Source organism: Rhinolophus ferrumequinum, chromosome 24 (assembly GCF_004115265.2).
Source record: "Rhinolophus ferrumequinum isolate MPI-CBG mRhiFer1 chromosome 24, mRhiFer1_v1.p, whole genome shotgun sequence".
NCBI classification, from domain to species: Eukaryota; Metazoa; Chordata; class Mammalia; order Chiroptera; family Rhinolophidae; genus Rhinolophus; species Rhinolophus ferrumequinum.
The window spans coordinates 12,301,622-12,326,868 of NC_046307.1; the positions used below are offsets into that span (position 1 = coordinate 12,301,622).

General features: G+C 46.4%; 1 protein-coding gene across 2 annotated transcripts in view; it reads right to left on the reverse strand.

Moving 5' to 3' along the window:
- SPOCK1 (SPARC (osteonectin), cwcv and kazal like domains proteoglycan 1) overlaps positions 1-25,247 on the reverse strand; it is a 480,272-nt gene that overhangs the window by 17,296 nt on the left and 437,729 nt on the right. For both annotated transcript variants that reach the window (XM_033096540.1, XM_033096538.1), the window contains one exon: positions 3,542-3,658. In XM_033096540.1, coding sequence (XP_032952431.1) covers positions 3,542-3,658 — 117 coding nt within the window. The remainder of the gene's footprint in view (positions 1-3,541; positions 3,659-25,247) is intronic.

Here is a 25,247-nt window from a genome sequence, read left to right on the forward strand (position 1 = left end):
CCTGCCCCAGGAAGAGGCCCAGGGCCCACTCCCAGGACCTCCCCCTCCAGGGGTGTGGTCTCAGCGGCACTCTACTAGAATATGTCGTCGTTGCTTTTTACATGAGACAATTTAAAATGCACAAAAACGGAAGTCAGCATTTGAGGAAAATATGTTCTAATGGGAATAAATCCCCAATGCTAATTTATCTGTGATGTAAATACCGGTTTTCATGTACTAGATCCTTAAAACAGAGTATGCCTGAAAGGAAGAGTGCAAATATGGTGAGTTGTGGGACTAACTGATAATACTGCAAACTATCTTTTATATTGAAGGGGGGAAAAATTATTGGAAAAACCAAAACAAAGAGACGACTGTAAAAAGGATGGCAGTAAAATGAAACTATGTGGCACAATCCAGAAGCACTGATTATATCCTAGTGGACTGTTAAACCCAAGCAGCCTGAACATTAATGGGAAAACAAGCCAGGTTCCTGCCTCGGGTCCCCAAGCTTCTTTTCTGCAGTCCCCTCAAGAGGTACATGATACGGAATCCAAACTGACTCAGACAATAATTTCTTTCTTATTTCCCTGGAGGAGTAGGAGTAGTTTTCTTAAAGAATTATTGGTTTCCACAATGGAAACTGTATGTACTCGAATAATAACACTGTGCTTAACACTTGGGATATGGAGTCTACTGTAGCCAAAGCCCGGGAAGGCATGCGCCAAATCTCAACACTCGGCTTGCTTTCAGAATCCAAAGCACCGTTCAATTTCAGGTTACTCCACAAGCTTGATTTCTCGGGCTGGCTTTATGGCCCTGGGAAAAATGATGACAAAAGTGAACCTTTGTCTTAAGGCGCTCTTCTGAGCACTTTATGTTTGATAATCTCACTGAGTCCTCCTAACAGTCCTATGAAATGATGCTGGCAGCGCTCAAGGCTTACGTGACTTGCTCAGGGTCTGACGGTTGTGGAGTTGGGACGCAGACCCAGGCGGCCAACCCTAAGGGTACACCTCCGTCCCCCCCCAGGGCTGTCTCTGCCTCGTCCCGTGCATGACCCTCCTGCCCTGAGGATGTCCACTGGGCTAGGGTGCCATGTTTGAAGGTGGGCAGTGCCTGGGGGAGGGGACACAGTGACTGCAAGTAAGGGTCCGGATAGAGTCGACTGCCCGCTCCTGGGGTTCCTCCCTACATCATGCTCACTGGGGTGCTCTGCTGCGTCACCAACGCCTGCTTAGCTAGTGGAACATAAGCCACAGCAAAGTGTGCCCACCCTTTTTAAAGCTGTGTCTCTACCAAAGGGTCTTCACTGTCCAGAAGCATGTAAAGCAGGGACGGGACCTCCCCGTGAGCTCCTGTAAAAGCCACGCTTCAGGTTATTGTAAATGCCTGTTATTAGACTCTAGGCAAAGACTGTCTTCTTCCCTTCAGTAACCTCAGCCAATACAGGCACATAGTAAGTTCTCAATAAAAGTATTTGTCGAGAGAAATTGTCTAGCTATTGCAAAGTTCACTCCTGCAAACATTAAAATCTTTCCATTGTTAAATAGGTTCCTTTTGATACCTTAGAGCATATACTGGAACATCCTCTTTTTCAAGAAGAGAGACTCTAGGGACATCATGTAGCCTCTTCTTTGATTGAAGGTCATCATTGAACAATCTCTGTGACGATAGTGTCCTCAGGGTCTAAGGACGGTCACTTACTCTGGCACTAAACGACTCCACACTTTTGTATACAATAGTTCCTGTAATGTGCATCAGTTTTATAGCGTATTCACATTTTAATACATGGGAAAGCAACGGGGAGGGTCAGTTGCTGACTGACCACCATAAAGAACTGGGCACTAATCTAAAGGTCAGGCGCACTTCACACCCATTTGGAAGGTTCTAGAAAAGAGGTACCTGCATCTGATATCGAAGGGGTGGCGGGGGGCACAGAGCAGCCCTTCTGGTTGGCCCCACACATGTGGGACTTGGAGAGTTCTATGGTATCCCCTTCAGAACTCCTGGACTGACAAACATGCCTCTCCCTCCTCTGGCCTTGTGGGCTGACCCCAGCGTCACTCCTCTATGTTACTGTCACTACAGTTGCTTCAGGACAGCAAACCTAAAAGCCTCTTCGGGGACTCAGTTCGCTTCTGGCCACGGGCAGGTCTTTCACAGGCTCCCCAACTGTCTGCAGCAGGGTCTCCCGGGACTGGAGGCTGTGCGAGCAGCTCTCCGCACATTAGTCTGCTCTGTGCTGAAAGGTTGCTGAAAGGGGCCAGCTGCTCCTGGGGGATCCCAGGAACAGTTTCTCCAGACCACCTGTGAATTAACTGTCTGCAAACTCCCAAGGAAGCCCTGGCAGCAACACAAAGAAACCATCTTACTTTCCCTTCCCCTCAGACACAACCACCAAGAACCACCCTATGGACATTTAGATTCTAGGACACAAACACGTTTTCCCTTAAGGTAAAAATTCCAAACTAGTGAAAGAACTGTCCCCTCGATCAGTATTCTCCACTAGTGTCTATAGCTACAAGCAGCAAACAATAATCCAAAACTAAGGCTGCAGCCCTGGTTAGACTGTGGATTCCAGCAGCTACAACACTCCAGGTGGCTGAAGCATTACATCGTGCTGTTGAGTTGTCCATTCTGTGCCCACTGGCCACCGTGTGGAGACGCCTGCCCCCAACTAACCGCCTTTGAGTCAGAGGCATCGAGAGCGCCCACCAGAGTGTCGATCTGAGGACCACTGTGAGTTTTCTCTCCAGCGTATGAAGAGGCATTTTGGGCGTTTCTATGGAGAACAAAACGCGGTCTGACTCCTGTTCACAAAGCTAGATCACCAAAGACGTTTGCTACAATGCTGTTTAAAATAGCTGAACGTTAAGAACAAGTTCAGCGCTCCAAACTAAACGTCTATTTACACAAATTATGTTCTTGCCATACTTTGGGTGTCTGTATAGCTATTACAAAGCAGAATGCTACTCGACAACATAGAAGGGTAGTCATAGCCTATTGTCAAATGATAAAAGGAGGTCATGAAACAGTCTGCAAAGTGTGTGTGTGTACACACCCACACGTTCCTTTCCCTATATGACAAGGAAATAGAAGTATATACCACAACATGCTTAACAGATGTTAGAATGGTGGGTTTACAGATTTTTTTTGTATTTTTATATATACTTTCCAAAATGTCTATACTCAACACATGATAACTTTGCCACCAGACTTTTAAAACTACAGCTGACCCTTGAACACCAGGTGTTTAGGACGCTGACCACCCACAGAGTTCAAAATCCGCATATAACTTAAGTCTGCCCTCTGCATACGCGGATTTCCAACCATGAATCCAAAACGTGCATAAGTCTTTGTACTGTCTTGATTCTAAGGCATTTTCCCCTCCTCTATAATTTAATATTTCTGACGTTGGGACATATTTTAAGTCAGTGTGTGTTTCATGTAGTGTTTCTTTGTTTGCCCCAAAATGCTATTGCTCAGTCAACAATGTCTAATAACTTAGGAAATGTGGCATTTTAAGTGAAATAAATTAGCAAGAGTAAAGTGGTCTTACGGCCTTGGGCTGTGTCAGAGCTGGTGGGCTTGATGACCCTGTTTGCATCCTCGTGAAGGGCTCCGAACCAGTCTTTCAGCCGGGAAGCCAGGTTCCTCAACTCCTTGTCCGTGCAGGCTGGAGAAAAGCAACGGGGAGGGTCAGTCAGCCCGTGGTTTTGCTGCTCTTCTTAGCTGTGTCCTCACCACGCGGTGCCATCAGCAAAGCCAAGCCCAGACCAACCTCCCTGCCCCACCATGCTGGAACTCCTCACCCCACTTTGAAACCCCCCAAAAGCGCTGCTGTCACAGGTCAGGAGTACGACAGAGAGCCCGGACCCCCCGGGCAGGGCAGGCAGCGTTGTTCAGAACTGAACGTGGGCTGCCTCCAAGCTGTTAGAGCAAGTTGCCTGCCTCACGGTTGTCCAGCAGCCTCAAACCATCACGGATGCCGCTTGCTGACACAATAACTGGCTCTTGCAATGTGCAAGAGAAGATGGTATTTTCACTAACCTCGTGCCAAGAGATTAATACCCAGGAATGGCTAATTCTCTTCGGGAGAGGCAGCCTGGGACACCACAGCGTCCCAGGAATAGCTGACTCAATTTTGTCTTAGCCCAAGGTTTGGGTTTGTGGCTGTGGGGCATTTTGCTGGCCCTTGGACCCTCTGTAGCTATCCAGCTCATCTTTTAGGTAGTACAGAGTAATCAGGGCCAAGGACTACTCCTGAGAACAGGAAGAAAATCCCGATGGCCGGATGGGTGGAGGTGTGGGCTATTAGAAGCCTCATAGAGTGTGGAGGTAGAACCTGGGAAAACAAATCCCAAAGGAGGGCCAGTGGTGCAGAGAAGGGAGCCAGCTGACTTCTGTAGCTCCCTGATTTTACCCAAATCCTGGGTACTGAGAATCTTGACAAATGGTCCAGGCAGTGGGCCGTTACCAAGAGACGTTAAAAAAAAAAAAAAAAAAAAAAAGCAATGTATTTAGTAAACTTTAGCATCTGGAGGGAGAGAAATTAGAGATCTGAGAGGCCAAAATCCCAATAAGTGAACCCTACAACTGTCTCTTTTCCCAAATTCTAAAGCTAGGGGGCACAGGGTGCGAAGAAGCCAAGCAGAAACAATGTTACAGTGCAGAGCCAAGTTCTGACCGTCTCTGGGCCTGAGCAGACATAGGTTAAGACTGGAATCTATCAGCACAGAGACCCCAGCGCACCCCAGGCTGTCCGTTGGAAGGCATATGGCAGTGACGGATGAGTAGACTGTCTCGCCAAAATTCCAATCCATCCTTCAGTGAGAGCAGGATCTCACTGAATTGAAGTGATAAGCCCTATCTGCCTTGCAGAGAGCAGGGTGAATCGTCTCCAGAAGAAACAGCATCATACAGAGGCCCTCTCCTCCTCCTTACCATCCATGTCTGCTTTCTGACAAGCCCATCTTTCCTTAGCTTGGGGCTTGGTGGAGAACAGAGCCAAACTTCCCAGACCTCGGGCAGGAAAAGTCTCCACTGGAGGGGAGGTAAGTGGACCCAGGATGGGTCTATGCAAGCTCAGCGTTCGCTATACCTGCTGCCTACATTCCAGCCACGATCCAGATCTAAACTCCGCAAAGCATGTAGTGACGGTGTGGTGGTTGTTTAGACCTGAGCCATTAACGACCTCAAGACACTGCTTTGCTTTCAACAACCAGGACAGGGCTGTATCTTACAACACCAGCCAGCACAGGACACTGAGAATGGACATGCCAGGCGGCGGAGAGTGACAGCTCTGGGCTCTCAGCCTGGACTGGAAGCCCTGCTTCACCACTTCCTGCAGGCTGACTCCCACGAGGCAGCCTCTCGGTGCCTGGGTTTCCTCGCCTGTAAACTCAGGATATCCTTGTGTGACCGTGAGATATTAGACAGGGGTTCTAGATTGCTAAGTAGAGCACAGGGTAAACAGTAATTACTCGGCGTGTGCCAGCTGTGGTTTTTAATAGCATTGTTATTAATTTTTTTAGTTTTAAATCAAACATTTGTAAGAAAGCTTAGAGCAAACATCACAGCATTCAAAAAACCAGCAAGACTAATGCACCTAAACGAAACTGGCTTTGGCCACATAGGAAATAGGTGAAAATGTATACAGGTGCTAACCAGTATAGTTCCTGGTACCCATATGTGGCTGTTTACATTTCAGTTAATTAAAATCAAAGTTAGAATTTAGTTCCTCAGTTGCACGCACCCCATTCCAAGTGCCCCCCACACACACCGTCCCCTGTGGCCGTGACTCCCTCCGGGGTAGCACAGGTATTTCCATCCTACAGAAGGCTGCACCGGGTAGCGCTGGGTGAAGTCAGCCATCTCTTTGAGATTTCCAGCTTTTGCAGGTTCATCGTGATATCCTGACATCAGGGTCGTGCCTCTACTCCTTCCCTCCAGTCTTTAAAGATGGGCTGGGGAAGGTTCCAAGTCCGCTAAGCCCGGAGCCAGCATGTCACGCTAAGCCACGTACACACACAGGAGGGAAGGACTTGTTGCCGACTCATGGCTTTGCCAGGACGGGTCTTTGGGAGCAGACCTGTGCTGACAAGCTTACTGGCCCCAACTCACAACCTCGGGGCATGGGGGTTGGTGGGTGGGACAGTGCTCACTCTTAGGTCTTTTCAGAGGCTGCACAGATTGAAACAGGACAGGATGAGGTCTGTTTTTCTGAGGGAATATGATGTGGACTCGATAGCCAATCTCACATTTGAAAATGAAAAATTAATAGCGTTTCTTTCTTCTCAATTGCCATCTATTCTAAATGTTCTCTAAGCAGAGAAAATTGCCAAGTCACCCTGCAAAGGGAATGAATCCCCATCTCACACTGTAGGATAAATTAGTCAGTCATGTTTAACTAAAGCCCGACAGATGTGCAGGTAATCTATATCTTTAGAAGACTGCTGAATTTCCCACAGGCTTCCCAAAGTACACAGGCTTTGGAGGGCTGATGAAATCAAGCACTAGAATCCCGAAAGAGCGACTCTGTCATTCAGGGAGACGTCCACAGCAGGCTGCCACTGGCGTGAGTAGAGAAAGATGAGAAAGCCCAAGTGGGGATGGAAGGCACTCAATTACTGGGCCCTGTTCCCCCATGGTGTCCTCAACCGAATGGTCCTTAGGGGAAAAAGTCAGGCAGAGTCTGCCTGGAGCAAGATACATCCCAGAGAAAAATGAGAGCCAGCTACCTGCAGAGAGCTGTTGGTTCAGATTTGGTATTCTAGCCACAACAGACCAACTGGCAACGGGAGAAAAATGCTTGCCTTTTAAGGTGCCTTTCGTAGCCCCCGAAAAGCATTAATGCTTTCAGAAAGGGGGCCCAGAGGGTATATCCCGCACCCTCAGTTCCTTCCTAGAGAAAAGTGATTTCTGTGGGGAGAAAACCATAAAACTGTATCCACCTGCCGTGTTCCCACTGTGCCCTGAGCTGGGCCAATCCTTGTGATTTCAAGAGAGGGGTGTCTGATGGTCTCTCCATTCCTCCTGGTGAGAGAAACAGGGGACTCAGGCCACCAGTATCAGCCTCTTCGGAGGTAAAGGGTCTGTCTTGGGACAGGGTTTGGCTCACTCGTGACGGTTCGCACTGGATCCCCTTTGCCGCTGCGTTGCCTTCCCGAGGTAAATGCCAGCCAGTGCTCTGCTCTCCCACTTGCCATTCCGTTTCCTCCCGCCCTCCGCCATGGCTTCAGCTGCCCTCCCCCCAGTTGTGGCTGCCAGTGTGTCGTTCCTCAGGGTTCCCATATGGCCTCTTGTTCCTACAGGGTACTCCCCATTTCTCTTACGCCACCTCAGTCTGCCCCAGCGTGGCTGGGGTGTTGGCAGCATCTCTGAGATCCACTGACCCCAACCTCTGCGACCTCCAGTCGTCAGAGAGTGGCCCTGCCAGGCTCTCTATCCTCAGGGCAGACACCTGGGGAGAGCCCTGAGTTCCTACGAAAGCTTCCCTGCTTCTCGCTCTCTGTGCCGCCTTCATTTCCGTCCATGTCACCACCACTACCTCCCACCAGCGCCACGGCAACAGTCCTACCTGGTCACCTGTCTCGTTCCCTACAGTCCCTTCTCCACGCAGCAGCCAAAGCAATCTGTGTAAAACGACACCGGATCAAGTCACTTCTCCTGCGTAGCTACTTCCGAGGCTTCCAGGCACTGGGCAGGCAAGTCCACAGTCCATAGCGTGCCCCAGGGGCCCTGCAGCCTCTGTCTCTATCCTCCGCCTGGGCCTCACGCTCCACCCTGCCGTCCTTCTGTCCGGAGCACATCTCTTCTCCATCAGATCTCTGCTTCAAAGGTACTTCCTCTTAGAGGACTTCCCTAACCCTCCAACTCGGTGAGTTTTCCTTTCTATAGGCTCCCAGTGCCCTGCTCCTCAGATGGCATGTGTCACACCTGTAACTTCCAGTTCCGTGCCCCCCCACCGCCAGCCCTCCCCCACCCCCATCGCAGCAACATAAGACAGGCCCAGAGCCTGGCTCAGCCCCTGGGGGCAGCATCTTCTGCAGTCAGTTCCTGGCATGAAGAATGTTCTCGACACACACGTATTAATTGACTATAATAACCCTTTTGTTGACTTTTGTAAACTTGAATTTGTCCATCTATAAAATGGTGTAATAGAGCGTAGCTCATACCCTGATTGCATGGAGTAAGATAATATTCCATATGTGTCCATAAAACATAGATCATAGCTACTGGCATAAATTGATGGCCCCCTTTTCCCATATCACAACACAATATGTTGGAATTTTATCGTATGTTTTTAAAAAGCCTGAGGAGATGCTTTGGAGATAAAGAACAACCTCGCTTCTTATTTTGCAGATGGGATACTAGAAGTCCAGGAGCTTCTACCCTCTCGCAAGTGGAAAAGCTCTGTGATGGAGCAACTGGTCTGATGTCCCCACACCTGCATTCTCAGCACTTAGCAAAAGGATGGACGCATAGCTGGCAGTTGTTCAGATTACATGGACTGAAAGAGGAATGAACGGACACACTGCTTCCAGACTCCCAAAGTCTAATGGCTATCAGGTGGCAGAGACAAGACATGGATCCAGACTCTTACCCTGCTGGGCCATCCCTGGGTGCCGGGCTGTCTGCTCGCACAGACTGAGCATCGGGGGAGCCTGTACTGACTGATGCAATTCACATACTTTGGTCCATACCCTGGGTTGAAAAAAATCGAAACATCAGGCCCTCACATGTAAAGGCAGTTCTGCAGGTGAGACAGCTGGCTGGGTAGTAAAAGGACAGATGGAGGGAGGGGCCTGTCAGGCTCCTGCCTTCATAGCTTCGGTGTGAAAACAGGGGTCTTTCGAAGGACTGTGCCCAGCGTGCTGCCCTCCACTCACACTCCCAGAAGCACGTGTCACATGTGAAGCCACTGGGGCTTCATTAGGGAAAAGTACAGCCCTGTTGCACATTACTCTGAAATGTGCACAACGCAGCTCCCTCCCCCAGGACAGCACAGCGCTCAGGCAGAAGGAGGGCCCAGGTAATTTGGTGCCCTCCCAGTAGACTTCCTGTCTGTCTGGAAAATAGGAACAAAACGCTATAAGCAAGTGTAAATAAGGCACATACAGCCTCCGTGGAGGGATATAGCCCTGGGAAGAAAATGTGGCTGCTTTTTCCACCTGGGAACCCTCTCTGCTCCCTTCCACCCAAGGCCTGGAGCTTTAAGGGGCTTGAAGCTAGACGGATTTGAATGCAGAGTAGTCAAACAAAGCCAGGAGTACATCACCGTCACCCAGGTGATGGGAAGAAGAACGATGCACTGTTGCCAATCCTGGAGGACAGAGAGGCGGTTACAGGGTCCCCGCAGCCCTGGTGGGGTGAGGACGGAGGGACGGAGGGGTGATCTGACCCATTAGTTTCTGCTCATGGGGACGTCAGTCAGCGTGGGTGTCAGATGTTGATGGAGAGGGAGGATTGCTTCTTAACGGAATGAGAAGCCATAGTCTGGTCCTTCCATTCCTCGGGCCCCAGCACTCCATTGTTCCTGGCTCCTCTGTGCTCCTTCAGACAAAGCCAAGGGCTAGTGCAGAGCTAGTGAGGAAGTTTCAAAACAGGAAGTGGTTTTGGAAGGGGAGAGCCAGGAGCCAGGACAGTGAGCTGCTTTGAAAAGTGCCCCCAAGGGCGATAACGGGGGTTCCAAGCTGGCCCTGGCCTATCGGTGACTTTGAGGGCTGAATAACACTCTACAAAGCTCTCTCAGAGGACCAGACAGAAAGGGGAAAGGTAAGGAAACAATCAGGTGTGAAACATATTTAGGAGATGATACAAAAAGCGGAGGTGGGGACAGAGTATGGAAATGCTTTGTTCATGAAGATGTAGGGTTTAATAAAGTGTGTGAGGGTAAGTGTGAGTGTGTGTGTCTTTCTGTTACAAATCCTAACTGAACACCCAATGGAGGACGTTTGAAAATGGCAAATCTGACACATAAGCATCGTGAGATATCTGTAAACCTCTGCGAAGGAACAAATTACTGGAGTATTCTTATAACTCATGGAACCCTACAGCTAAAGAGCCGCAGGAGACCAATGCCCCACCTGTCACGCCCTCGACCTTCTCTCCTGCCCTAGCCTCACTAACGAGTAACTCTCCTAGAAGCCAATACGGAAACAACCAGAATTTAAACTTCCGTGCCTCCGAAGGTAATTAAAGAGTTGGGCCAGCCTGGAGTTCTGTCTGGAGCAGGTCAGGAGGCGTCCCAGGAATGGAGACACGGTGCTGCGCTGGCCGTGTCCTCCAACGGTCCTAGGTGCTACTGTGCATGAGTACTTAATCAGAGCACTGGGTCGGTGCTCTCAGAGTGTGTACAGTTAGCACCTCCCAGGAGCCGGCCAACTGAGCCCCCTTTAGGCCAGCGCCTGGATTGGCGCAAACACAGGGATGCCTTCCTGAGCTACTGCTCCCAGGGAACAGCCCCTTCCTTCCGCCGTCCTCATGCTGCTAGCAGGTGGCCTCGGGCACAGGAGGGCTTCTGCTCCCAGCGGGGACTGGGTCCCTCGTGTCGTGGACTATCTAGCACACAGCAAGTGCCCCACTGCTGGGAATGTGCAGGAACACTGAGGACAGAGCCACACTCGCTGGGAGCTCAAAGGAGAGCAACCTGGGCTCTTACTACCTGGAACTCAGATAGGTGACGGTGGATTCTGTGTAGCACAGCTCGGGGAGCAGTAACCAGAGTCATTCTGCTTTAAAGGAATTCTGGGGCAGCAGGAGAGAGTAACCTGGCTCTGAGAAAGACAAAGCTGAGCTCAGATGCCAGCTCTGCCATCCTCGCTGGCACTGGACAAGTGACTTCTCCCAACCCCAGTTTCCTCATCTGCAGAATGCAGCTGAGAACAGAACGAGCTCATAGCATTATGGGAGGATTGGACTGGAATGGACTTAGGTGCTCAGCCCTCAGTAGCTCTGATATTATTCGTGTTTGTGGATACGGGAGCATGGTGACCCACTAAATGGAACAGTATGGGAGTTAAGATCGTGCACACACTATTTTCACATGAAACGATCACCTGAAGCCAGCCAGTAAGATACGATTCTCCTGTTGCTTTTCAGAAGTTAGGTGACATCTCCAAGATCTACAGACAGTAAGTAGCAAAACTGAGATTTAAACCCAAGTTCCTAACGTGGAATTCCCTGATCTGCACACACAACACAACCCCAGGTGCCTACACCTGTGCTTCCACCCAGGCCCCATGGGCAGACGGAAGCTGAGCATCTTTTCCACACAACGTGGGTGTCAGGACCACGCTCCCCTCCGAACACAACCAGGTGGCCTGTGCTGCAGTTAAGCGTACAGGCTTGTGTGTCTGACAGCCCAGGGTTTGAACATCAGCTCCTAAGAGTCCAAGTTGTTTTTCATGCAAGTCACCGTTCTTCTCTCAGCCTCTGTTTTTCTCATCTGTAAAATGGGGATAACAGCATCGACCTCACAGGGTTGCGGTGAGGATTTACTGTGAAGATTAAGCTTTCAAAAACCAACAGGCAGCCACCACCATGTCCTCTAGGAGCTTCAGGAGCTGGTAGCACTTACATTTGAGAGGCTAACAGGTAATAAACTCCCAGCCACAGGCAGTTCTAGTGGCAGAAAACACAGCCGGGTTTCCTGAAGGGATTTTTAAAATATACAAGGTGAATCCCCATTTCTCACTGGAGATCATCCAACAGAGATTTGAGCCACATTACACCTGCTCAAATTAAATTATTATCTGTAATTCGGGTTTTTACTTTTCAGTGCCTAAGACATCAATATATATGCATGTTCTCTTTTCCTTGGAGAATACATTGTTTTATGTAAAAACAAGCCATGAGCAAAGGAATTAGGGCCCCTTTATGCAGGAGCTTGCTAATAAAGTCCTTCTTAAACAGCTATCTTTGAAACAGCTTAAAATACTGACATTAAACTTGGACGAAAATGAGTTAAACTAATTAATGGTACAACCTACGAGCAAAGATGCATAAATTTCCCTATTAAGCCCATTAAAGCCCATTCTTAGTGCCCTGACTCGAGGAGGCTTTAATGTTCCCCTTGATTCTAATAATAATCCTTCATCTGGAGAAAGAAATACATTTGGAACGTACACAACATTTATAAATGTGCATTAGTGGAGTAACACTTATTTTTTTCCCCCCTGAATAATCCAGAGCCGGGAGGTCAGCTAGATGAAATAAACTTTTAAAGCTTCTGATAATATCCATACCTTGTCCTTTCAACACACCGCGGTAAAAAGAAAAAAAAAAAAGAAAAAAAAGAAAATATAGTTACCTATGCACAATACAGGTTAGAAATGCGCACTCTGGCTTTCGCTGTGTGTCCCAGCTTTGGGGAAGCATTTCCCTATGTGGGGAACCCAGACTAAGCCATACTGGAGAAAACGGCATCATGCCCAGCAGTTTCACGGAAGGATTTTGTGGCCAACCAGATGTCTCAGGCACTCAACTAGGACAACTGCTGTTCTCATTTAAAATCAACAGTGGCAGGTGCTTCAGGACAAGGTGTGGGACCCAGGCTCAGCCCGGTCTGAAAGTACCAGGGAAAGGGGCTGGGCTGCTGATGGGTGATCCCTGTGTGAGCTCATCCCCCTGCAGAGAGGCAGACATTACATTTTGTTAATGTTTGAGCTCAAGTGGCTGATGACATTCAGGGAAGGCTTCTGGGAGGAGGCAGTGGCAGGACTTGAGCTAAGGCTCCTGTGCCGGGAGGGCTTAGGAAAGGAGAAGATATTCTAGGCAGGTCCTAGAAATAATGAGGAAGCCAGTGTGAATGAACTGACTGATACTTCAAGCTGATTTATACTTAAGGTCAGCTCTGCTTCAATTAAACACACCAACTTTAGCATGATTAGCTCTACTTCTAAATCACAAACATGTAAAAATCAAATACACACACACACACACACATATATAATTTTCTGTATATTTGTTTAGAGATATTCCAATATATTACAGGTCATATAAGTGCATCTACAGTCGAAGGACCATCTTCGACCATCTTCGAAGGACCAACAGACTAGGTGGCACTGACTGTTCCAGAATAAGCCTATATCTGCAAGAGGTTTTAGTGACAAAAAACATGCCTAGGGCACATATAAGATGAACCTTCATTCCTAATTGGCAATTTGTGTCCAGTTTAATGTGTTCAAATTCAGTGTCCAAATCTGAAATGTAATTGAAGTTTCTATGTTTTTCAGTCCTGAAGCACCACCAATAAATACATGCAAGTATGTTTTTATCCATAAACATGAAATAAACTTGTATTGTTATTTCATGGGGCAGGAAGCCTCAGAGGATTGGTAGAGGACCACGAATGCCAAGCGTGGGATTTGAGATCTGATCCTGAAGCCCTAGCACCAATGGACCCTAAGATTGCCTCTTTAATTTGAGAGGGGGACGTTAGCATACTTTCATCCACAGATTAGGTGGGGGACCAGGAGCAGATTTAGGCCAAATGCAGAGAACTAGGAGCTCCTCTTAGCTCCCCTCCATTGCTCCTCCCTCTGCTGGTCTAGAGTGGTAGGTGCCATAGGTGTATGACTGACTGGAAGGATAATAGCACCACACTCTTCTTGTGACAAAGGTCCAACAGCACCTCCAGAGGTGCTGGAACCTAGGATGAGGGTAGAGGTTGGAGCTGGAATTGGAATTAAGGCCAGAACAGAATGGTCCTGGAGAGGCCTAGAGCAGGCACAGCCTGGCATCTTCACCTTTCATGCTTTTGTTAATGTGTGAGCTCAAGTGGCTAATGATAGTCAGGGAAGGCTTCCAGGAGGAGGCAGGACAAAGTGAAGGGACATAAACAGGATCTGAGGAAGAACTGCCTTCTGAAACCATAAAGGGTAACTTAAACTATTTCAAATCCTGCCAGGTTCAGTATTTGACACTATTCTTCTCACCCTTCGGGTCAGGCAATTCACTCTAAATTTGTGTCTTCCCTGGAAGCCTTAGGGCGTGGATAGGTACAGTAACTGGATATAAGAAGAACATGGCATCCAAGCCTCAAGGGACATCCTCCTGGGCTTAGAGAGAACCCTGTGACTGGCACAAAACTGAAATAGTTGCTAGAAATACTACATTTGATCAAAATTGCTTGTTTCAGAGGGCTAGTGTCTAACAAGGCAGCATGACAAAAATTTCCCTCTGTCCCTCCTAAATATCATATATAATCAACAGTGCAAACAGAAAAAAAAAATCATAAATTCCATTTTCAGTAAAATCTTTAGAAGAGAGATATACTCTCAGTTTTGAACAATATGGCAGAAGCCACCCAGATGGAAGTAAATATCCAGGGGCACCAATAAAAAAAAAAAAATCAAAACTGTTTCTGATTGGTGAAGGGCACCTCCTAACGTGATAGACCCACATATCCTGTTCAGCAAGAACTAGGGGATCCGGAAGAAAGGACAGGGCACAGATGGGGCAGGTGCATAGGGAGAAAAACTAACAAAGCAGAGAAAGAGTGACGTGGCCTGGGGACTGCTGGTCTCAGAAAATGCCCATCAAGTCGTTCCTCCTACAGCAAGAGGCTCACTCCTAAGGTCCGCTGCAGGGCAGCAAGAGAACTGGAGACGGAGTGAACACAGCTGATGAGAGAAACCCTCATGAGCCTGATCTGTGTCATTGAAACAGAAACGATGGACAACAGGCAGCCACTTTAGCAGGAAGCCATCTGTCACTGGTGACAAACTGAGCAGAGCGCTTTCAAGATTGTAAAGTCAAAGATGGCCTCGTCCTTTGCCATCACAGGACGCCCATCTGAATAGGCAGGTGTGAGGTCTCACTTATTCCAAAAACCGTGTAACTTTTGTAAGATGCTGGCACATAGACTAAAATATAAATTTTATATACATATATGTGTATGTGTGTGTGTGTGTGTGTGTGTGTGTAAAGGAAAAATTGTGGAAAAGGGCAGCAAAACTTACCACAGAACACTCAGCAGGAAAAAACGGAAAAGGTGGAAATGGGGACCAAAATCTAATACCATTGATTGAAATGAAGAAAATCACACTTGAAGGAAGAGAATGAAATAGTTATAAGACTTCAGGGAAGAGATGAAGAGACAGTAGAGGAGATGGCATGTGAGCATTTAGATCCCAGGAAATGTCTAAAGAAGTAAAAAGAAAAACCAAAGTCATCATTAAAATGAAGCCAAAGTGGTAGAAGCATAAGGGAGAACAGACGCTTGGGAAGTTCAGTAAGAGAGAGGGTGCTAGAAATTAGAAGAGAGGGTGCGAGAAGCGTGAGCAACATGAAGAGGAAACCAACAAGGAATGTCAAAGGATTAGAGAGTAAATGACAGCTACAGAGAAGAGGCAAAGGAATCCCTACATGTGCATAATTGGAACCTCTGAAGAAACAAAAGAAAACAATTGAACAGGACATACATTTAAAATGGAATCTGTTAAACCATTCCTGCAATAAAAAAAGAGTTGAATGGACATATTGAGAAGGCACAGTATCAGCCAGGGAAAATTCACCTAGAATGGTCCATACTAAGATCTGCCTTAATGAAATTACTGGATTTTAAAAATGAAGAAATACTGACCAAGTAGCCGAAAAGATAGCCAAGTAATTTAGGAGAGGAAAGAGAAATAAGGCTGACCTCAGATTTCAAAACAACAACATTCAAAGCCAGAATCCAGCCGACTAATATCTATAAGATAGTCAAGAAAAGAAAGTGGAACCACGGCTTTTATATCCATCTGAGCTACCTTTGAAAGTAATCCAGAAAACCAGTTTGGACACATAGTGACTCGGGGAACACTATTCCCATGAGCCCTTCAGAGGAGCTGCTGGAGGACTCCCTGTAGCCATCTGTGGAGATGACAGGAAATGCATTTATTTATGAACAAATGAAGGTGGCGAATAGGGTGACTGAAAGAATGCAAATTCCACATTTCCCAACAATGAAGAAATGATACAACTACCAGGAAAAGTAGGGTGAGTGTGCTGATGGCCTCCCATACAGTAGTTTGGGGGTCCGATAAAAGCATCAAAAAATGACAAATCAAATAATATAATAATAAATAATAAAAGTGAATCATTTGCTAGAATGAAGGTAAACTCTAAGAAGGTTAACGTATTAACTATTATTAAGTGATAGAAGAAAGGTAGGGGAAGTGAAAAAAAGGGGTAAGGAAAAGGGGAGAAGTATCGTATTAATTTTAGCAGTGTTTAAAGTGATAACATCCCTGAATATGAAGAACTACACGCACACAAAGAAACTAGAAGACACAGTGGGGAAAATCATACATTTAGGAAAACAGAACAAAACTAATACAGCTCATGGGACCAAATATAATTTTTTACATCAGTAAAACTAAATGAGTTAAAATACACCTTTTAAAAGAAAAAGATTTAGTTTTAGATGCGGTCACAGAGAAAAACCTAAGTCCATATAGAAGACGAGACATAACAATGACAAAGTGTTTCAGAAAGGTTGCTAGGTATTTTGACTCCAAAATTCCACTTTGGGACTCTAAGGTATGAGAGGCACAAACACATGTGAAGTCACATAAGGCTGTCCGTTACAGCATTATTTGAAATAGCAAAAGGCGGGAAAGAATTCAAATGTCCATGGTTAAGTCAATTATAATACATCCACACAATGGAAAACTGTGCAGCCATTTGTAGGATAGGCCAGGATCTCCAAGATGTATTAAGTAAAATAAGCGACGTGCAGAACAGTATGTGTCATATGCGACTGTGTCAACGTGCGGGGGGCGTGGACAAGAATTTGTATTGTGTTTACTTCTAGGTGCATTGAGACCCCCTTCAAGGGTTTCATAAAATTAATACTAATGGCTTCTGTTTTGTGGGGAGGTGGGAACTGGACAGATTGTGGACAAGAATGAGAGGAAGAATTCCTGTGTTCCTTTTTGCTTCTGATGCGAATAGACACCTCTTTGAAAAATTAAAGTTGGGGGTGGCTGGTTAGCTCAGTTGATTAGAGCGTGGTGCTAATAACACCAAGGTCGCCCGTTCGAGCCCCACATGCGCCACTGTGAGCTGCGCCCTCCTTAAAAAAAAGAAAGAAATAAAGAAAACTTAAAGCCTGTTTTCTTGTCTATCTGCCCACTAATCCGTGTGATCCTGAATGCAGGGACCCTGTGTCGCACTCACTCAGTTGTCACCTCAGCACCGAGGGCAAGGCCTGGAAACACAGGTGGCTGGTGGAGGTTTGTTGAATGAATTAACAAATGAATAAATGAATGAACAAATGCATTGCGGGACAATTGCCCTGAGGCAGAAACAGCCCAGTGATAAGACCTCCAGAGAACTGTGCAGTGTAACTCAAGACAGTTTGCACCAATCCATCAGTTCTAATGCCACATGCTAACATTTTTCTTTCTCACCCAAAGGGGAAAAGTAACCCCTAAATGTGGGATTTTTTTTAATCAGCGCAGTCTGTGTGCTGTTCTATCCGTGCCCTGTTACCTTGGGCAGGTCTAAATCCAATTCCAGCACTCTTGAGTCAGACACTCTGGGGACAGAAAGGTGATTATGACATAGGCCTGGCCTGGCACTCAGCCTGCCTTCTCCTTATTTGTAAAAGGAGAACATTTTTCCTCCACAGAGTTGGTGGAATTTTAACAGGCCTGAGCTGTTTCCTCTTCCAGAATGCTCTTTCCTGGAGAACCCAAGCTCGGTTCAAATGTGTTCATCTGTGGTACCTTACCCAGGAAGATCTGACATTCCCCCACCCCACCCCCCGCCCCTGCTGGGGGGGCCCCAGGGCCCTCTACTGGCAGTTCCACTTTTACATGCTATGTCACAACCCGATGTCCCTTCTGGACTCTGAGAGCTGATACAACAAGGATTTTGCAGCAGCCACCTCTACACCTCCCCCAGTTATGGCAGAGTATCTAGTTAAAAGGAGGCACTGACAGATGTTTGCAGAGACACAAAGAAAATATTAGGTCACATGAATACTTCAAGCTAAGAGAAAGCACTGCTCCCACTACCATAAAAGCACCAAGAATAAACATGACAAAACAGGTCAAATAAGAACGTGGCTGCTGTGTGCCTTTGAGGGTGAGGGGCAGAGTCTAACCAGCACCGAGACAAATAACTTCCAGCCAAAAGGAGACCGGGGGTGGGTAGGGGAACAGGCAGGGAACACGCACGTGTGCCGACTCTCAGGCTGGTGGAAGAGACACACACTGTCTAAGTGATGAAGCCTGGTGATCCTGTTGTCTCCACCTCTGAGAATACCCAGGCCTAGGTAGGTTAGGGACCTTGCCCGCTCTTGCCTCAGTTTAAATGTCACTGAAATGCCAAATGTGGCATGTAAACCCAGGACCGAGTCCTTCCAGCCCATTCTCCTCACTCCGCCCAAGCTGACTTGCTTCTGGGAAGGAAGGATGGCCTAGTTCTTCTACCCCAGACATCACACGGACTCCCCCACCCGAAGAAAGGAATTAGTGAGGAATCCTCGCAGCTCTGAGATCAGGGTTCCACAGGCTGGTATCAGGCACATGGGCTTACAGATTGGCACCAGCCCACCTGCTAGCACCTGGACCTCAACCACCCAGGGGGAGGCTGGGGGGTCCCTGAGATCTCCTTTTCCTGTTTCTTTGCTTGTTGTGATTGAAGGATGCTAGAACGATTCCACACACCTGGCTTGTCTCAGCCCTGGCTTCTCATTCCTGTCTGGATGGTTACCACTAAGTAATTTAGTTTATCCGTGTCTCCGTGAGCTTATTTGGAAACCATGGAACGCTGCTTACAGAAAATTAAGCTTCATTTTCTTTAAGCATTCAGCCAGCAGTGCAGGCAGGAGACGGTGATTTGGAGCTAACTGGCTTATGCATATGTAAGCATGATGCATTTAGCAAATTATGTAGACTTCACACTTCAGAGCACTGAAGAAAACAAAGGTGCCTTCCCAGGAAACTTCAGTGCAATAGAATCATTCTGAAAGGAACACAGAATTGTGGGTTTGTACGAATAGTTAAACTCAGATACAAATGGGAGATAATGGTTTTCAACGTGGAAAAGGGGTGGACATAAGCAGCATTTGAGCACGTCTCATTTTAAGGGGTGTTAAGGTGTCTCTAAGGACTTCAAAGAATTACAGCCCGTCACGTGCCTTGAGACTGAATTCATGGTGTAACCTCATCATTTCAAACTCCATCCCACTGCGACTCGTCATGCTTCATGCAATTTCGCTGCATGTGGTGTTCTCCTTGGCCCTCGAGAGAGAATTCTAGGTCTACCTTGAGCTCAGAAACATTGCAGTGAAGTGTCCCTGCAACCTATTGTGGAGCTCTTCCATTCTCCACTACGACCTGTTGCCTCAGGGCCTTCTAATAGCTCATCAGCAGGAAGTGCACGAGAAATGTAATCACAATATGACTCCGCTAAGGGCAGTCTCAAAGCCAGCACCGTGGACGTTAGAAGTCCTGGACAGGTCAGGCTAGAGAACCGGTCTGGAGGGTTTCCAGTCCGCAGGCCAAGGTAGAGGCGGGTCATCTGTCTACAGGAGTCGTGGCCAAGGGGCCCTGTAACTGACAGAGCTTGAATGGCCAGCTATCGACTATTAGGGGCAGGTGGCCCCAGCACAGCTCAGCCTGTGCTACAGTCACCGGTACTAAGACCAGTGGTGACAATACACCCTGAGAGCTGCCATAGATTAAATATGTACGTGCTATTGCCAAGAACCATGCTAGCATTTAGCCTTTGTTGTTGTCATTTAATCCTGGTGATAACTCGTTGGAAACATTATTTCTACCTTCCCGGTATGGAAACAAGTTAGGGCGGTTAAGTGACTATTTGTCTGGCCGCCACTGAGTGCTTATTACGTGACAGGTGCTGTACACACAAGCACGACCTCACGGACTCATCACACGATCTCTCTGTGAAGGAGGGAGTTCCTTGGAGTTCCCTTAATGTCTGTTTCCCAGATTGTCCACCAGGAGGAAGACACATCACATGTCTAAGTCAAGCTAATAAACGGTGGAGCTGGGAGTCACAGGTCACGACCACAGCTGTGTCTGTCCTGATGTGTCCTGCATGCTTCACCTTTTAAAAGCGGTCTCCATTGCCAAAAAAGGAGGAGGAGCTGGGGAAGGAACACCTCGGGCATGCAGAAGGCATGCTGGTCTCTGGGACCCAAAACGTCACCGTTCTCCTCCCTAACTTCCTCCCAAACATACCACACGCATGCATGCACGCACACACACGATTCCAAGTGTTAGACTTGTAAACTCTCACAACTCTTTAAGGCAGCACTAGTATTATTCCCATTTTATAGCTGTGGAGAGTGAGGCTTAGAGAAGTTACATCGACTACTCAAATTCAGCAAAATGTTAAGCAGCAGGGTCAGGTTTGCACCAAGGCTGTCTGACTCTGGGTCCTGTACTCTTAGCCAGGAAGCCTTACAATAGTTAATCTAATCATTAGAGACATGTTATTGATGGCCCAAGAGCTGGTTCTAATTATGATTCTGTCTCAGGACGAGCAACACACACTGAAAATTATGACCCTTTAGTAGATTTTATTTGAGACCTAAATCAACGAAGCACAGATGGCTGCAAAGATTTAGTTATGCTGTTACAAACAACTACGATGCTTATAACACTAAAAAACAAACAAACCCAGAAGCAAGTGTCCAATAACAGGGATTAAATTATGGTTCACAAATATGTTAGAAAAGTCATTAAAAAATATGACTGGGAAGCCACTAAAAAGTATGACAAAGTAGGATACTATGACATACAAAATGTTTGTAATATATTAAGTGAACAAAAGTAGAATGCAAAAGTATGGTTTGAACTCACTTTTGTAACAAGAAATAGGTAGTGTGGACATGTGGAGAGAGAGAGAGTGACAGTGACAGAAACAGAGTGGAAATATACAGGGAAAGTTCACAGTGGTTCTGTTATGTGGGAGGATCTTTGTTATTCTTTTTCTTCTTCTGCCTGTTGATGTTTCCTAATTGTCTACAATCAACAAATATCCATTATTCTGTGATCGTTAAAGAGTTGTTCTTTAGGCCTAAGAAGAAAGTATATGGAGTTGAAGGGAAGATAAACCAGTCCAATGAGGCTCAGAAAAGGTTGCTGGAGATCAGAGAAGATTTTTCCAAAGTCCGGAGTGTGTGGCTATTTCCAGAAAAGGGTTTTTTGTTTGTTTGTTTGTTTGTTTTTTAATTTATTGGGTTGACAATTGTTAGTAAAATTACATAGATTTCAGGTGTACAATTCTGCATTACCTCATCTATAAATCCCACTGTGTGTTCACCACCCGGAGTCAGTTCTCCTTCCATCACCATATATTTGATCCCCCTTACCCTCATCTCCCACCCCCCACCCCCCTTACCCTCTGGTAACCACTAAACTATTGTCTGTGTCTATGAGTTCTTGTTTCTCATTTGTCTTGTTCTTTTGTTGTTTTTGCTTTATATACCACATATCAGTGAAATCATATGGTTCTCTGCTTTTTCTGTCTGACTTGTTTCACTTAGCATTATACTCTCAAGATCCATCCATGTTGTCACAAATGTTCCTATATCATCTTTTCTTACCGCCGAATAATATTCCATTGTGTATATATACCACAACTTCTTTATCCATTCATCTATCGAAGGACATTTTGGTTGTTTCCATGTCTTGGCCACCATAAACAAAGCTGCAATGAACATTGGAGCACACTTGTCTTTATGTGTAGATGTTCAGAAAAGGGTTTTGTGGTGGAATTCATTTGGCAAATATTCCTTATTTGGTGACTTGCACTGCAGAATCTCAATTAAAAGAGAGTTCTTTTAAATTTGCTTAACTCCGAGGTCCCCCAATTTATATGACCACAGAAGACGTTTTGTGTGTATGACATAATATCTTGCAGTTCTGAGGAACCCAGTTTGGGAAATGTTTGCCTAAAGATAGTTATTTATTCATCTCTATAATCTGGGCACAGTCCAGATGCCAGCCTCTCCCTCCCAGGAATTCCCTTTCTCTAACACCTGTGACATTCATGAGTTTTTTCCTCTCAGTATCCCCCCAGGATACTTTCAGAATTTAAAAGAAGAAGAAATACCATTGAGCCTTTCACCCGTTTCACCCTCTCTCCACCCCCTGCTCAATTACGGGGTGACAGAAACAGGCTTTTAGTGGTGAGCATGATATAGTACATACAGATGTCAATTTATAATGCTGCACACCTGAAACTCGTATAATGTTATAAACCAATGTTACCTCAATAAAACGTAATTTTTTAAAAAAGAAACATTCTATTTCATTTTAGACATGGGACATTTGGATCTGTAGACATCATCTGAAGTCAAAATACCTTTTTTGTGATGCACGAAACACTTTATGTTCAGTGCTGCTGCTGCTAACATGCGTGTTATCAATGAGTGGTGCACTTTTTTTGAGAACTGGTTTGGAGCCATATCAGCAAGCGTGAGGTCTACTCAGAAGAGGTGAGCAGGTGGCTGAGACAGTGGCTGCCTGATGCACTGAAGCGGTGTGCAGTGGGGCGGCAATAGTGGCTCTGATTCTATGTGTTCCTTATTAAACACAGTTTTCCTTGGCCATGGGGTCCACACGAGGGTATGGCCTAAAGACATTCAGGTTCACATGTATGTCCTTGCTAGTCCATGGGTAGGGGCTCAGGGCATTGAGATGTGGGGTTATTGCGAATGTGGCCTCAGACATAATTTAGCAGCTAGTTAAACCTGCAGCATCCAGAAGAAGTAAGGAGGCGGGGAGGAGACAGAGTAGAGGGAGGGAGAGGGAGAGAGAAGAGGGAGAGAGAAGAGAGAGAAGAGACCCAGAGCCAGAAGGAGAGGAAAGCCGAGGAGAGCAATCGAGAATGTAGAAAGGACAGTAATTGGTATAATAAAAATAAGGCATACACTGGACGCATGTGCACGGCCAAAAGCGGCGAGCCTGCGGGAGCTTCCACTTTGGCTCGCCCCACGGATGGTGGAATCACAGAGACATCATGAAAATGGCGGCGTCAGGTGAGCCTCTGTAAATCTCCCGTGGAATTTACACCTAATCGAACAACAATAACTCCACAAAGGACTCCCTGCACAGCAGACAGGCAAGACGAAGAGGCCCACTACTGAATTCACCTAAAGGTGGGCGAATCGCGTGAGCGGGGGAGGAGGGAAGGGAGAAGTGTGGAGACAGAGCACTGCGGGCGCAGGACGCAGACCTAGCTCAGTGCTCCGAGCTCGCTGCATCCGGGAACTACCGCAGCTGTGGGAGAGAGAAGAACTCAGACTGCTAGGGCTCCGCTTATGGACCACAGGGCTGAGGGGACAGCATATCACACAGCTGAACCCAACGCTCACGGCAGAGACCTCGGAGCAAAGACTGAGGGAAGAAGGCTGAAAACGGTGCTTTAAGCCCTCACTGCCGAGTAGAGAACGGAAGCCTTAGGCATTGAGACTAGCCGCCACCTCCCTACCCTCCGAGAGCTCGCCCCGCCCCCACCTGCCCGTTGCTAGAAGTGGAACAGTAGCAGTGTCAGATCAAAAGAACAGAATATTTGCTGTTCTGAGAACTGTGGACCGCAGACACAGATTCGCAGCCGAACTAGTTCCGGTAAAGGGGAGGGAGCTGTGGAAGCAGGACCGGCTGTGGTGGTGGTCGCCTCCATTGCTCTGGGCCACCACCTCTTACAACTCACCCCACCCCTGGCCCCACCTATCTGGGCGGATCCCTGCGGGAGTAAACAGAACTGCTGAAACACATGGGCTCTGAATCTGGTGCAGGAAGAGCTTTGGGACTTCAAAAGCTCTCCCCATACCCACATGGACACTGTGCCCTGTGACCCAGGCGAACTATTAACAGAGGAGAAGCCCATCTCTCAGGGAATCCCCCCATTGTCTGAGAAGCTGGAATAGTGCAGAGAAAACATAGCATTACCGTGTGAGAGAGAAAAAAAGGCTGCAGTTGGAGAGAAAATAAAACATTCTACCAACAAGTACTGGAAAACAAAAGAAAGACCTCTTCTTATCAACCTCTTCAAGAAGCCACTTCTGTAGATGTCTAGGAAGAGAAATAATAAATCAGTAATTGCCATGAATAACCAAGGCAACAAGACAGATCAGAAAGAAAGTGAAAAGTCTCCAGAAAAGGAATTTAAAGATATGGAAATGTGTGACTTAAATGACAGAGAATTCAAGATTGCAGTTCTGAAAAAACTCAACGAGATGCAAGAAAACACAGAAAGGCAGTTTAATGAACTCAGAAACACAATCAAAGAACATGAGCATTTTACGAAAGAGATTGAAATATTAAAAAAGAACCAAATAGAATTTCTGGAGATTAAGAACTCAATAGAAGAAATTAAGAATGAGATAGCCAGCTTAGGAAGTAGAGTTGAACAGATGGAGGAAAGATTCAGTGACATCAAAGATAGAAACCTGGAAATGACATGGATGGAAGAAGAAAGACTTGAGACTTAAAAGAAATGAAAGAACTCTACAAAATCTTTCTGACTCCATCAGAAAGAGCAATATAAGAATAATGGGCATACCAGAAGGAGAAGAAAGAGAGAAGGGAACAGAAAATATATTCAAGCAAATTGTCGATGAGAACTTCCCAAACTTGTGGACAGAACTGGATCCTCGAAACTACGAAGCAAATAGAACACCTAATTACCTCAATCCCAACAGGCCTTCTCCAAGGCACATTGTATTGAAGCTGTCTAAAATCAACGACAAAGAAAGAATCCTCAAGGCAGCCAGGGAAAAGAAGACGGTAACCTACAAAGGAAAGCCCATTAGATTATCATCAGATTTTTCAGGAGAAACTCTACAAGCCAGGAGGGAACCAAATATTCAAACTATTGAAAGAGAGAAATTATGAGCCAAGAATAATATATCCAGCAAAGATATCCTTTAGATATGAAGGAGGAATAAAGACCTTTCCAGACATACAGAAGCTGAGGGAATTTTCTAATACCCGACCTGCACTACAAGAAATACTAAAAGAGGCTATTCGCACCATCAACAGGGACAATTTGTGACAACCAAAACATAAAAAAGGGGAGAGTAAAGGCCTGAACCGGAATATGGGAATGGAGAAAGTAAGCGTGCTGAAGAAAATGGAATACTCTAAATATCAAACTTTCTTTTACATAAACTTTAGGGTAACCACTCAAAAAAAATCCAGAACTGAAATATATACTGTAATAAAAGAAGAAAGAGAGGGAAACATCATAGAATACCACCACACAGAAATAATAGACGACAACAAAAAAGGCAA